Source organism: Tamandua tetradactyla, chromosome 25, assembly GCF_023851605.1.
Source record: "Tamandua tetradactyla isolate mTamTet1 chromosome 25, mTamTet1.pri, whole genome shotgun sequence".
In the NCBI taxonomy this organism is placed as follows: Eukaryota; Metazoa; Chordata; class Mammalia; order Pilosa; family Myrmecophagidae; genus Tamandua; species Tamandua tetradactyla.
Genome location: NC_135351.1, coordinates 43177664 through 43192563, shown reverse-complemented (window position 1 = coordinate 43192563; position 14900 = coordinate 43177664). Strand labels below are relative to the sequence as shown.

The window sequence follows — 14900 nt, the reverse complement described above, 5'->3', positions numbered from 1 at the left end:
GATCCCCTAGGACAGAAACAATTTATTTGCCAAAGGACAGGATTGAACTTGAAAATGAAACAACTAAGGCAACACTTTTCTTTCACACGGTCATTTCAATCTTGCTCACATGAAGAAAAAAGCAACACATCAAAAAAAGACAATTAAAAAAAACTTTAAATCATGGTAGAATGTTCGTCTTCCACGAGGGAGACCCGGGTTTGATTACCAGACTATGCAACAACAACTACAAAAAAATACAGAAACCTTTAAATAAACACATAAAATACTGGAACCAGGTGAAAGCATCCATATACCTATACGTCTATAGGTATACACATAAATGGATTAGAAGTGGATAGGTGCATTCACAATGGTGATGAATAACATTCCCACTTCTAATCTTCTCATGTTTCGCCTCCTCCACACACTTCAGTTTCTCTATAAATTACCAGTATATATTTAAAAACAAGAATATATTACAAAGCCAAAGTGAGGAGAAAAAGAATGCAAATCAGCACTTTAAGTTGGTTCCTTCTTAAATGAAACCACATGATTTCAAATACGGATTATCTTTTTTGTTTGGGAAAAAAAAAAAGCAAAACCCTACAAAATATGATTTTCTACCTTTTGAACAACTTAGCAGTGATCTTGCGTTCTAAGAAAGCTACCGCACTCATACCTGCTGAGGTTTCTCTGAATTTATCGCTGGTCTTCTTTCTCCTCCATTTCCAGGGCTTGAAGATTTTCCCGATGGCGGACAGCTTCCCCCTCCTCTTGAACGGCGGTCCCTGGGGGCCGGCGGCGGGGCCATCCGAATTTGCCACGGAAGCTTTGTCCAGTCCGTCAACTGCACGGAGAGAAATGGGGTCAGAGAGGCCGTAACCAAAGCGGGAAGCCCTGCCTATTTCCTCCAGCTGTTAACAGCCAGCAAACCCAGGCAAGGGAACCCCACACGAAGCTCATGTTGCCCCATTTCCCAACCTGCAGACTCCCCTGACACACTCCGTAAATCAGCTCACCTGAAATTACACCCATTAGGAACCTGCTCTGGAGAAACACAAAAGAAGCGCGAGTCCTACAGAACCCACAGGGCTGGACAAATGATGGTCCGTGCAGCAAGCTGGCGATAATTTCGTGCGAGAACAGAGTATTCTAAGTATTCCTGAAACAGGCTGGTCCTCAGAAGCTAGTTTGGCATTCTCAGCAATGAATATTACAACTATGCTTTAGTTAAAACCATGGTTTCTCCATCAAAAATAAAGTTAGTAAGATGATTGTATAATGATGTAGCTTTTACAACGTGACTGTGTGATTATGAAAACTTTGTGGCTGATGCTCCTTTTATCCAGGGTATGGACAGATAAGCAATAAATATGAATAAAAAATAAACAAATAATAGGGGGAATAAAGGTTAAAATAAATGTAGTAGATTGAAATACTAGTGGTTAATGAGAGGGAGGGGTAAGGGGAGTGGCAGGTATGAGTGTTTTCTTTTTTATTTCTTTCACTGGGGAGATGAAAATGTTCAAAAAAAATGATCATGGTGATGAATACACAACTGTGTGATGATATTGTGAGCCACTGATTGTACACCATGTATGCAATGTGTGTATGTCAAGAATGTTTGTATGTTTGTTGTGTACAATAAAAATATTAAAAAATAAAATTAGTACCAAGAAGCCAAACTTTTTTTTTAAAGCTAGAATATCTCTTGGTTCCAATACCAAAAAGTTTTCAGCTTCCAATAAACTAACAGCAAGGACTAACAGCAAGAAATTGTGGGAAACAAGGGTATTGTGTGTGACAGAATTTATCTTTATGTGCCACCATGATTTCTGTCATCAGAAGAAAGGCACAAGTTGCCTTGTGCTGTGTTCAATTCACAAGGGAGGTAGCAATGACTTAAATGACCCCAACCATTAAATTTTAATGGCAAAAAAATGGAAATAGCTTAGTATTCATCAACAGAAATAAACTATGGTACAATTCATTCAGTGAAATATGACTCAGCAATAAAAAGTAATGAACTGTTGAGACATACAACACGGCTGCATCTCAAAACTGTGTGCTTGAACAAAGCTCAAATGAGTATGCACAATTCATACTGAACAGCACACACTGCATGGCTCCATTTATATGAATTTCTAAAACAGACAAGACAAATCGATGACAAAAGAGAAGAAAATCAGAACAGTTGTGCTTCTGCGCTTCTTTGGGGGATACAGAGGGAGAACTGACCGAGATGGGCATCCACATATTTTCTGAGTAAAGAAGCAAGTGTTCAACAAGGTGGGGGGGACTGACGCTCTGAGCGGTCACAAATGAACTTGAACTGGACACTGGTCTCTAGGGCCACCAAATGCCCGTCCTTGGCCTGCCTGGGTGGTGGAAATTAGCTCAGCACGTGAAACTTATGTTTTAGACATTTCACTTATGTAAACTTTAAGTTAAAAAAATAACCACAAACAATAGTCAAGTCCCACTGCTGACCTGCAGGCTACTGTGTTTTGGGGTGAAGTGTATGGACATCCATCAAAGACGGATGGACAGGGAGACGGAATGATCAATCAAGATGGATCAATATGTGATCAAGTGAAAAAGAGCAAAGTGTTAACCAGTGTTGGTTCAGGTGCTGGGTATGTGGTACTTAACACACAATTCTTTCATTCTCTGTGTATGTTTGAACATTTCATAGTAAAATATCAGAAAACCAAAATAAAGCAAAACTTCCACTTCTAGGAAGGTGGAGTAGACTTACTTTTCCCCATTCTCCCACAAAATTCAACTAGAAGCCTTGCATGTTCTCTGTAAAACAAACCTAAGTCGTTTCTGACAGGTGGAGAGAAGGTAGCAGAAGCTAGGACCCCGAAGCTGGGCCCAGGCACGAAATGGTGGGGGCTCCCTGAGTCTTCCTTTTGCCTCATTATCCCAGACTTGGAGCTGAAGAAACCAGCAACCAAGGTACGCCAATGGGCACAGACCACAAAAGCCTCAATGAAGTCCTGCTCTCTCTAGACAACGGTCCAGGAAAGGGGCAGCTGAGCAAATGGAATCCTTTTAGATAGCAAGTGCTGGGCCCAACCAAACCACAGAAGAAACTATGGCCACCCATGCCAGCATGAGGTCAGAGGAGAATAAAGGGGGAGCCAGGTATGAGAGCCCCCCACAGCATCAGGGGGCATGTGGACAGAAGGCACCCCTCCCTTTCCCTGCTGCAGGGGGTGGGGGGGCATGGAAGAGGCCGAGAGAGGTGTCACATGTTCACCCCCAAACAGCAGTCACAAAGCCACCCCTGCCAGGTGGAAATCCCACCTCTACCCCCACCTCAGAAACCATCGGGGACTGGGTGCAGCACCCGCTGGTGAGGTTCAGACAAGGCCAGTCAAGGCTCAGGTTTCAATGAGATCTAGAGTCTCAAAGCGTAATACAAAAATGTCCAGGTTTCAATCAAAAATCACTAGTCATGCCAAGAACCAGAAACAGCTCAACCCAAATGAGGAAAGATGTGCACTAGGTGTCATGCCTAAGTCATCATGAGCTCTCCTTCCAAGGATGGTAAAACTGGCCTTTAATCCTGGGGTTTCATCAGATCCCCAGGTGCCACCTGGCAGTTGTGGACACCTGGAGCTGCAAGTCCGTCCCGTGCTGACTCTCCCCTCGGCGGGTCCAGGCCCCACTTTCCCCAGAGTTCAGCCAGAGCACAGATGTGGAATCCAGGTGCTACTCCTGCCCACTCCTTCCTGAACCAGGGGCGACCCGATAGGAGCTGAGTGTGCGGTCTTGTCTTCTTCACGGAGACTTCATGCTGAACTCCTCTGAAGTTTACTATGCACTTGAGAAGCGAAGCCGGCTGTGTGCTGCACACTCATATCTAGCTCAGGTTTTCTCACCTGAAGTGCGGTCTCTCTCCCAACCCACTCACCTGGGTAATATCTGCTTTTGGTTCAAACCCAATGACACTCAGTCTATTTTTCTCCTAAAATTGGACAAACAACCACCTCTTCCCCTAAAAAAACAGACAAAAATCCAACAATCCCCTAGGTGGTGGAGGAGGCAGGTGGGAAGATAGAGGTGGGTGAGGAATGAAAACTAAAAGCTGGAATGTTAAATTCATAGTGGCTTAAGAATTCACCGCCACTGTCTTTATTTATATGCACTTTCGCTTCTTGTCTTCGCGTCTACTTGGAAAGGCCCAGGCCAGTGACCATCGCACTGGCAGCCACGTGCACACACCTTTACCTGACGGAACCCTCCACCTGTGAGTCTGCAGACTGCTGGGGGAGGCAGGTGGCCACATCTGCAACTGGAAGCCATGAGCTGGCAGAGCTGGTCAATGGCCACTGTCCTTCTTCAAACCAGGGACGCGAAGGGGACCGCTGCAGGGTTTGGAGGAACATGGACAGAACGCTGGCTGTCTGCTCTCCTCCAGACACCAGGAGACTGCCGGGGTCAAGGACATTTCTATACTTTTTCTTTAGGGCCATTTTCGATTAAAATCAGGTTGAAACTAACTTTCTCAAAATTCTTTCGGAAAAAGCCCAGTGAAATTTGCATTCACATTCTGCATTCTGGGCACATTCTGGAGTGTTTTAAATGTTACTCTGATCCCCCCTTATGCTATCAAGAGTCATGTGTCTTCATCAGTACTTTCCTTTTCACACTTGAGATCAATGTTTTGAAATACAGTGTGTTTTGAAATACAAGCTGTCATTCATTGGTTATTTGAATGTAAAAATGTGAAGTGGCAGAGCTCAGTCCCGCTTTCCCACTGACATGAGCCGTGCCTAGCCAGCTCCTGGGAACGATTCAAAGGAAACACGCAGGTCCACCGTCATTCAAACAGAAATCTGTCAACTACATTGTCTCAGGGCAAAGTGACCATACAAACCCAAGGCAAGCAAGGCTAGATGGCTGTCACACAAACTAAACCGCAGGCCTGGATAACTCTCTGTATCCGTGCTGAGATCTGAGAGCTACGGACAGGGATTCTTAAAAAAAAAAAAAAAAAAGTGAACCTACTTGCTATGAGAGCCTGTAGCGTTTTTATAACACTGAGGAGCTGCTGACATTTTAGACACCCGTTTTCCTCCCCCCACACTGCAGTCACTTAGAAGGCGAGACCAGTAGGGGCTGGGGTCCCACCTCTCACCTTCGAAGGTGGCACACTGTGCTTGGGCGATGTGCTGTGCCGAGCACTCACACCGATAAGCCACTCGCAGCAGTTTCCCTGCACCCAAGACAAGGACATCCATGAAAAGAGCCCTGGACCAAAACCTCCGGCATTTGAAAATCAAGGACTTAACAGGAATCAAACAGCAAAATACCACGTTGATTTCCTTAAAGTATGGCTCCGGGGCTGTTTATCTTGTGCCTTTGACAAGGGTTATGTGCACTCAGGACGAAGACTACCACTGAGTGCTTTTGTTTCCATGACCATTTCACGTTCCCAGCATAATCCTGCCACTGTCCCTGTAGAGACCACAGAACACGGCCAGGACACCCCAGGGCTCGGGGAGGAGGAGACCTGACTCCCTACACCCGGGGACGTGCGTGCCCTGGGAGCGGCTGCGGAGGCCACGAGGTCGGGCCGGGCCGAGACCATCGCCCCCAGGGCTGGACGCTGGGCCCGGGCAGCCACGGCCCCTCCCTGAGCTGTCCAGAGGAGGCCCTTTCCCCGGTGCCCCCACTTACGGGGCTGGATCAAATCTCAAACCCCTCTTTGTGGAGTGAGACGAAGGGCCAGTGGGGGCGAAGAAAGGTGAACACGAGGGTCACACGTGTGCACTGCACGGGGGGGCAGGCATGACACCCCGCGGCCCTGCACGTGGACACTGGGGTGGACACAGAGGCTGGAGCGGTGGGGTGGGACAGCCGGGGGCACTGGGCTCGAGGGGGTGCCACGGTCGGGTGAAGAGAGAGGGAAACGCACAGATGCAGACACAGAGGGGGCACAGCCAGCCCAGGCAGGGTTTCTTAAGACCCCCAAGGCAGGGCGCCGGCTGAGTGCCTGAGACGAGCCTCCAAGAGGGGTCTTGGGGAGAGCAGGATGTGGGGTGTCAGGAAGACACGGCGCTGAGCAGAGGCCTGGCTGGGACGACGGAGCAGGAACACGCACAACCTCGTCCGAGACAACAACCCAAAGCAGGAAATAAATACCATGAGTTCATACTGGTAAAAAATACTACTGAGCAAATGAATAAATGGGGGCGCAAAGACAGATCCGTAGGGAATTCCAAATGATCAAACAGGTCCCCGGTCAAGGAGCTGGCGCACCGCGGGCCTCTGGAGGGGCCTGCACACAAGACCTTCTTCCCAGGACCAAAGGTTGGGGGGAGCCACTTTCGGGAACCCCAGCAGACGCACCCTCTGCCAGGCGGCCTGGCCAGAGCCGCAGGGAAAGGTCCTGTGGACACGAGGGGACCAGAAGCATATTCTAGACCCCAGTCCGGGAGGGGGGTGGCGAGGCCTGCTGGGGAAACTGAGGCTCTCCCAGGAGAGCCAGGGGTTGAAGGGGGCCCCGAGGCAGATACAGCCTTTTGGGCGGAAAGCACGGGGGCCCAGTCCCGAAGCGACCGAATCAAGGACGGCTGGAGTCTGAAAGTGCTGCCCACAACAATGTTCTCATGTTCACCACGCCCCATACTTACAGAAGAAAAAATGTTTCAGTTGATGATGTCATCTCCTTGAACACAGGACGCGGTTAAATGCAAAATTTTTAAAAGGAACAGAAAGATCTTTGAGCTTTCTCTAGATCAATGTATATCACTACTTAAAAGCTGAGAATACCAGCATTTTAGAGTTGGCTCAGAAGAAAATGGCCTTTGATTGGTCGACAGTTCTTCAAGAAAATTGTCAGCGTGAAGGAAATGATCAGGGTTCCTCCCAGGAAAGACGTTCAAGTGATCGAACGGGACTTGGGTTAGAGCAGAGTATCCAACTGTCATTAAAAGGAACAGAATGGAGCTTGGGAGAAAATTTGAGGTGTACGGTGCAAACATCAAATGGCATTCTGCATGGGGGGTCGCCACTCAGACGGAGAAGGGGGCCCTGCCTCTCCCCGCCCACTGTGACCCGCTCCATTCCCAGGTGCCAGGGCTGGGGCCGCTGGTGGGATCTGGCCTTGAACTCCAACTCGGTGCACCCCACAGCCTCCCTTAGGCGCTGACGGTCACTGGCACCAGGCCTGGAGATCCCTCCATGGAGCTTATTTCTGGTACCTGGGTATTTCAGAGCAAAGCTACCTAGTCACAAAGCCAAAAATATGTTATCTTAGCAAGACGAACCCGCAGGATGACAGACGCTTGCCTGGAGAGGACACGCTTTACGCACAGCTCTTCTCTGTGGCCACTTTCTTTATGAACATGTAAACAGTAGCCTCTTCGCCCTGCCAGGTTTCTGAGAAAGCTCAGCCGCCTCTCAGCCACTGTGGGAGGTGGCCCTGAAGCCAGTAGAGTGTTCTGGAGGCGGGAAGGGCTGGCTGCCCACACGGGCCAATGGGAGGACATCCTCCCAGCCTGGGCAGGGCAGAGTTGGGCAGCGCGTCCACGGAGGCACCTAGCACAGAGCGGCGTCCTGGGAACAACCCTGTTTAAGGAGGTCCCCTGTCCTAGAAGCCAACAATCGAAGTCAGAGCTAGCCTGGGGAAGGGTTCGGGGGGGCAGCCCACATCTCCTACTGTGCATGGCAGGAAGCAGACCCATGCAGGCTGTGTGGCCCCAAGTTGTTGCCCAGTGCCAGAGATGGGAGCCTTGCTCGGTGGCTCCAGCCGGGCCTTTCCCGTCCCCCCAGAATGCCCGTCCTGGAATACGGTGGTGTGGGGAGCCAGCAGCACCCCAAAGTGGCAGTTGGATTGTCTGCAGAGCCAAGAGCACATCCCTACTCAGGACAGGCAATAAAGGGGGGTCAGCAACCTGGGGTTCGGCCATCCAATTGGGTTGGAAAACGGTGCGCCAAGGAGAGCCGTGGTGCTCACGCCGCTGCTTCTCAGTCAGCCCTGCAGCACAGACCCGACAGCTCATCGCCAAGACTGGGAGATGGACTCAAGGCTCCACATCCTCTCCAGTTCCCTAAATTGTGCAGCCTCTCCCATTGCCCTGCGGTGAGCATCAGCAAGCTTCTAGGTCTGGGATGACCCGTTCTCAGTGCTTCATGAGTATTGCCTCACGAACCCTCGCCCCAACCCTGCAGAGTGGATGCAGTGAGTATTCCCATGTTACGGATGAGGAGGCAGAGGCCAGAGACACCAAAGCCCTGCCCGAGGTCACACAGCCCATAAGCGGGAAACTCAGGTGGTCTATCCCCAACGTGTCTTTTGCACAAAACGGACAGGGGTTAGCCATGGGGAAGGAGGGCCTATTCTAAGTAAACTCTACGAATAATAAGCCAATTCTCGCCCCCCACCCCAGTCAGGGCAGGCTCCATTCTGCTCCCAAAAGCCAAGCCCTAAGCCACCCTGCAGCTGTAGGGCCCCTGATTATCTGGCCCCCACCTGTGCATGCAGAGTCCTTCCTGACAATCACACCACTCCTAGACAACTGATTTTATTATCCCTTTTCTAACTTGCTTTCGGAACAGAGGCAGCCTTTGTTTTAACCCCCTAAAGGGGAAAGCTTGTACATTCCCATAGCAGTATGCATGGACCCAACATGCCGGGACTTGCTGGACGGTATTTAACAGCTTCAGTAAAGTCTTGATATTGGGGTTTAAGGAAATTCCGCAGGAGAAGGGTCACTTTGCAAAAGGAAGGTCCGTGTGAAGGGGAGCAGAAGCGCTGGAAGTTTCTCCATCACTGAAACCGCTGGTGGCCAGGACCCCTCTCCGCGCAGCCGTGAGGTTGCTGGAGGGAAGGAAAGCAGGCAAGGACCTTCCAACCCGCTCTCACCCACCACAAACTCGGCACCTGGGGTGTGACGTGCGTGGCACGTCTGTGGAAAGCAAGGACATGCCGACCCCTCACCAGGGGACAAGTGCCAGGTGTGTGCTCCCACCACATGCGCGTCAGCCCCATCCAGACCAGGCGGGCACCTGGGGCAGGGCTCAGGGCCGCGGCTGACCCTGCACACACAGGCAAAACAACACCCGACAAAAGTCACAGCTTTTAAGTAGGTGGCAAAATTATGAAAACTTTCTCACAGAGGATGAATTTAAGAGAAATATTATTGAAATGATATATTAAATCTGGACTGATCTCTTCAGGTCAAAAGGCTGGTGGGTTCCTGGCAGCATGGGAGATGACTCCCAGGGACGAGCCCGGTCCTGGCACCATGGATCAACAATGCCATCCTGACCAAAAGGGGGGAAAGAATTGTAACAAATAAGGTATCAGTGGCTGAGAGAGTTCAAATAGAGTCGAGAGGCTATTCTGGAGGCTGCTCTTACACAACCTTCAGCTAGATACTGCAATTTATCATGGCTTGCCAAACCTCAACCAAACCCATTCCTGTCAACCCCAAAAAACACCTACATCTCTATCTGTTACAAAGTTTCCATGCACTATGATTACTTTCCAGAAACCTACAACCTCTAAATGGGTTCCCAGACCAGATAAGTCCGGAAACCCAGAGGGGCCAGCCCTTTCCAACACGAAAACATTAGATTGGACATAGGCCAAATACCCCTAAAGAGTAGGAGAAAGATCAAAGGAAAAGAAGGAGTCATAACAGAGAAGATGGGATTCAACAAATGCTTATGACTGTTGAATCATTATATTGATATTTTTTTAGCCTCCAGTGTCTTGGAGCAGCTAGAAGGAAAAATGTAGACTTGCAGAATTGGAACCCATGCTAAACTCTAAAATCTGTTCTACAAATACTTGTTGCAGTGTGCTTTGAAATCCATTGCTTTTCTGAATGTATGTTATTTTTCACAATACAAAAAAACGAAAAAAAATCACATCACAAAAAAAGGCTGGTGGGCACACTGGAGCCCCAAGGGGCCACACACAATGTGCTGACCCTGCCTCATGTCCAGCAGTACTCCTGGAAGGCACACCGAGGCCCCGAGGACAGGATCTGTGGAGGCCCAGGGCCACACGTGGTGATCTGGACTGTGCCCAAGGCAGAAGTGAGAACTGGAGGCCCAAAGGTGGGCACGTGGTACACCCCAGAGGACAGCTGTGCCACTTGATCAGCAGGAGTCCCCAGTGCACTCAGATTTATATCCTCACCTAGCAAGGGGTGCAAATTCAGGCAGTAGAGGAAGCAGCAGAGCAAATGGACTGGAAATGATGAGAGGACCCCAAGAGAAACCAGAGACGGATGGCCCGAGCCTCAGGAGGCCAGGCATGGGGACGAGACACCTACAGGGACAAAGGACCCCTGGCAGATGCTGAGAGCCGGAGATGCTGGCAGGACAGGCAGGGGAAGATGTCCAGCACAAAGTCCAAAACACATGTTTGCATTTCTGTACTTTGCATTTTGTATGAGGAAGAAGTCAGAGTCGAAGCTAATTGGGGAAGGCATCCAAACAAAAGTGGCAGGTGAGGGCAGGGTCCGCTCTTAAAGAATGGTTACATCTGGGAGGTAAGAGGTTGGAGACCATGAAGAGCTGTGCTCCATTGCTTTGCTTGGAGAATGACAGCAAAGGAAAGCTTTGTTCATCTGACATTCATGAAGTGCAAGGGCCAAGGGCAGGGGGCCTTCAGGAAGGGCTTGCTCCAGCCAGCGTGTTAGCCAAGCTGCCTGAACGGGGAGTTAATTGCTTCGGGACGGTCTCAGGACTGGGTGGAGACCCACACATGCAAGAGCATACGAGGAAAAGCCAGCAGCCCAGAGGTGCGCAGGAATGCTGGGCAGGCTGGCCCAGGCTCTAGTGAGGTACAGAGAAGGGCAGGGCTGGCCTGGGCTCCAGTGAGGTACAGAGAAGGGCAGGGCCATGATGGAGTGTCATTGCTGCCTCCATTAAAGACATAACAGGGAAGCGTATCGCCAAGGAGATGCAGGCTTCAGACAAGGCAAGCAAGAGGAGAAAAGGGAATCCACAAGAAGGACGAGGGAGAAGGGTTTGCTTACTGTGGCGTGGATTCATTCACCATCAAGGTATTGGGCAATGTATACAGGCAAGGGTATCAGGCATCACCCCAGCTACGGAGGGGCACACACGAGGATGGGAAGCCGATGGGGCAGGGGGGCTGGCACGGTTCACAACAGCCGAGTGCAGAGGGCAGCGCAGAGTGGGGTGCCTGGTAGGGCCTGCAGTAGTGACTGGGTGTGAGCTGAAGCCCAGTGCCCACCTGCCTGAGGGCCACGGGGATTTAGTGCCGTCTCCTAACACTGCTGAAAGGGTGAAAATATCCAGTTCAGATTAAACAAGAAGCCATTAAAAAGTCACCAAAAAAGCCAAGGATTAACATTCCTCAGTCTGTGCTCCTAGAGGAGAGAGGTCGTTCCACCCCTGGGTTTGAAACATAACTTTGCAATAACCTTGGCGATGGTGTAGAAGTCTGTGGTGGTTCGGTGCAGGCGTCAACTTGGCAAGGTGAAAGCAGCTAGTTCTGTTGCTGTGGACATGAGCCAATGGTACGTGAACCTCATCTGTTGCTGATTATATCTGCGGTCGGCTAGGAGGCGTGCCTGCTGCAACTAATGATGTTTGATTTAATTGGCTGGTGCTTAAATGAGAGACTCAACATAGCACAGCCCAAGCAGCTCAGCATACCTCATCTCAGCACTCGCAGCTCAGCCCAGGCCTTTGGAGATGCAGAAAGGAATCACCCTGGGGAAAGTTGTTGGAACCCAGGGGCCTGGAGAGAAGGCCAGCAGAGATCACCCTGTGCCTTCCCACATAAGAAAGAACCTCAGTGGAAAGTTAGCTGCCTTTCCTCTGAAGAACTATATGTTAACTAAATAAATCCCCTTTTATTGAAAGCCAATCCATCTCTGGTGTGTTGCATTCCGGCAGCTAGCAAACTAGAACAATCTTATATTTCCTTCTCCAATACAGTCATTAAAGGACACCCCACGGGGAGATGCTCCATTCTCTAGGATGAAGCAAATGTCAAGCTCCCAGAGAGCACCGCCTAGGGACCCCGAACTCAGCTGGGCCACCGTGGAGTCAATCAGCTCATTCCAAAGGTCCACTCTGCTGTGGTTCTTGCTGAGCCTCGGCACTGGCCTGGAGAAGGAGCACTGACCACCTCGGAGCGTGGTGAAGGAGAAGGCCGAGAGGGCCTGCAACGGAACTTCAGGAGTAGCTGGTCTCAGCTCGCCTACTTCTCCAGAACCCACGACAATAACTTTTTTTTCGTTTGCATGGGCAGGCACCAGGAATCGAACCCAGGTCTCTGGCATGGCAGGCGAGAACTCTGCCTGCTGAGCCACCGCGGCCTGCCCTTTTTTTTTTTTTACAATAACTTTTTATTGATGTTGTTGTTAAGTGAGTAGGAGAAGAGAGACCACTTCGAGGAGCGAGGACGTGAAGGAAAACTGTCGGCCCTGGAGCAGGCGGTGGGCTTGGGTGGGCCCGCAGCACAGAAGCCCCCCCTGCCCACCCCCCACAGACAGTCACCAAACGAACGACTGAGTCACAGAGAAACTGCCAGGCAGCAACTCCCCAGGCCGGGCCGCGGGCGCACTCCATTTCAGCAGGCCTTTAGAGTTTTCACAGGGTGAAAACTGCTTCCAAGTCTGCCTTCCTGCGTGTTTCCAAACATTTTGGAAGAAAATATAACAAATACTAAAGTTGGAAATCGGGAAATTATCAAAGCTGGCGGGAAAGATGATTCACGCTCCTCAGGACTGTGCAACAAATTCTTCAGGTGAGCAAACACTCAGCTGCCACTTACCGCGTAATTTTAGAAAGACAATCCGTCTAAGGCAAATTGAGAAATGGGCGGAATAATTTATAACTGAAGTAATCTTTGGAGAGCCTCCTATTCTCTCACAGTGATGCATGGTGAAGTTTCATTTTTTTCAAGAGCTCCCCCCCGCCGCCCCATTCACGTTTCCTTCTTCCTTTAAATATTCTTATTGAGCATCTGCAATTTTTCTTCACTCTTCACCTTGTTTCTCCTAACTGGGAAGTCAGAAAGGCACATTAATTTCACGGTAAAGAAACTGGAAAAGGCACATTCCCTAGCTAAGCTGGCTGTCCATGCAGTATTGCTATGGAGCTTTTTTTGCATTCATTTTAGGCATCACATATGAGGATTCCAACCTCTCAGGAAATGATGAAATCTCAAACCCGACGCTGAATTCTCTCGTAATGTAGCAGCGTGGGGAGCTTGGCCCTGCAGCCCCTCATTCACTGCCAACTCACTGGACACACCAGACACTGGCCCAGGGCCTCTGCAGCCTCACTGGGGAGGGGAGTGACTCCAAGACAGAGGTCCCCTGCTCCGCTCCTGGCATCGCTCTCTAAGACTGGCAACGAGCAGCCAGTTTCTGTTCCAATCTCAAGAGGAGCCACGACTGAGACTCGAAGTCTCCCTTATATCCCAGCCTCCCAGCAATGGGGACAGGCCTCACTCTCACTCCATCAGCACTTAAACCTCTAGGGGAGTGAGAAGATGCTTTTGCTTTGCTCAGTTCTTTGGCCATCTGGCACCCTGTACCAAATGCTTAAAAAATAAGAAATAATTAGCTATTAGCATGGATCTACTTGAGAAGGAAATCAGACTTTGGAGCCAGCAAGACTAGGATTTAATAATCCCTCCCCCCTCGCCTGGCTGGCAACTTAGGGAAGTCAGTCCAGCTTGCTGAGTATCCCCAGCCGCAGATGGGCCTGGGCTAAGAGGGTTAATACAGGTCAGGGGCCAGGCTTAGGGGCCCTCTAGAGGCCAGCTCCTTTCCTGCTTCTCGCCGCCCCGCCACCCCACCCCAGGAGGCTGAGCGGTCTAGGGAGGGAGGGGAGTTGTTTCATGGAGCAAAGCATGCTGGGGCTGCTCTGCAAGCTCTTCTGGGCTTCTGGGGCTCTGCACCTGTCCAGGGAAACACAATCCCCCCAACATGGGCTACGCACCCCTGCGGCCCCCTGACACGCAGGGGACAGCAGCACCTTCCGGAGCAGAAACACCCTGCTGTAAGGGGAGGGGCCAGCCAGTGCACCTCCCCTCTGCAAATGAGGGAGCAGCAGCCAAAGATGCCGCTGTGCTGGATTTCCACCAGTAGAGAAGTGGCTGCATCTGTTACATCTGTACCTGCAATCTATTTTTTTTTTTTTAAGCAAAGAAGAAAGCAACTTATTTTACTGAAAAGACTGGCTGCTCACTTGGTCAACACAACCCTTTGCGGGTCATGTTGAAAACCCAGTTTGGGGCTGCTCAGGTCGTCAGGCCCCCAGCTGTGGTTGCTGGTTCTCTGAGAAGCCCGCACTGCGTCAAGTGGGCTGCTGCAGCGGCGAACGCAGGAAGTTGCATTTCACTTCTGTTTCCTAATATGCCTAATGTCAAAATCTTCCGCCCTGCAAGTCCGCTGACCCCAGACCCTGGGGCACTCAGGCCCCCTGTAGCTCAGCGGCTGGCTCGGTCCCAGAGGCGTTACCTGCAGGCCGCGCCCTGCACCCCTCGAGCACAGGCTCTTTTCTTCACCCCTGGGAATGGAGCACCACCCAAGGCTAGAGAGGCACTGTAAACCCACGAGTAATCATTAACTGAATCTTTTTCAGTGTTTTCCATTGCATAAAGTAAGTCTTCAATTTTAGGCCTCAGGATATAGAATTTTGAATCTGGGACATCAGGGTCTTTAAATGAAGTATTCTTATTAAAAAATACAAGGGTCTGTGACTTTCCACCTTCCTTAAGATTGAATGTTCAACACATTGCATTTCCTAAATGCTTCAAAAAGCCAGAGTGACAGAGTAAAATCTAGTGGGGCGTTTCTGATGCTGCCCTGCCCCCACCCCAACCTCACAAAACCATTTCAGGGGTTCAGGTCAGGGCACGTTTTCTCTCAGTCAGATTCTGCCCAAACTGTAGCTTCCAA

At 50.3% G+C, this 14900-nt stretch overlaps 1 protein-coding gene across 5 annotated transcripts in view; it reads right to left on the bottom strand.

Moving 5' to 3' along the window:
* The window catches only part of PHACTR2 (phosphatase and actin regulator 2), a 166529-nt gene that overhangs the window by 72720 nt on the left and 78909 nt on the right, over positions 1 to 14900 (bottom strand). For all 5 annotated transcript variants that reach the window (XM_077143369.1, XM_077143370.1, XM_077143368.1 and 2 more), the window contains exon 2: positions 662 to 829. In XM_077143369.1, the coding sequence (XP_076999484.1) occupies positions 662 to 829 (168 nt within the window). The remainder of the gene's footprint in view (positions 1 to 661; positions 830 to 14900) is intronic.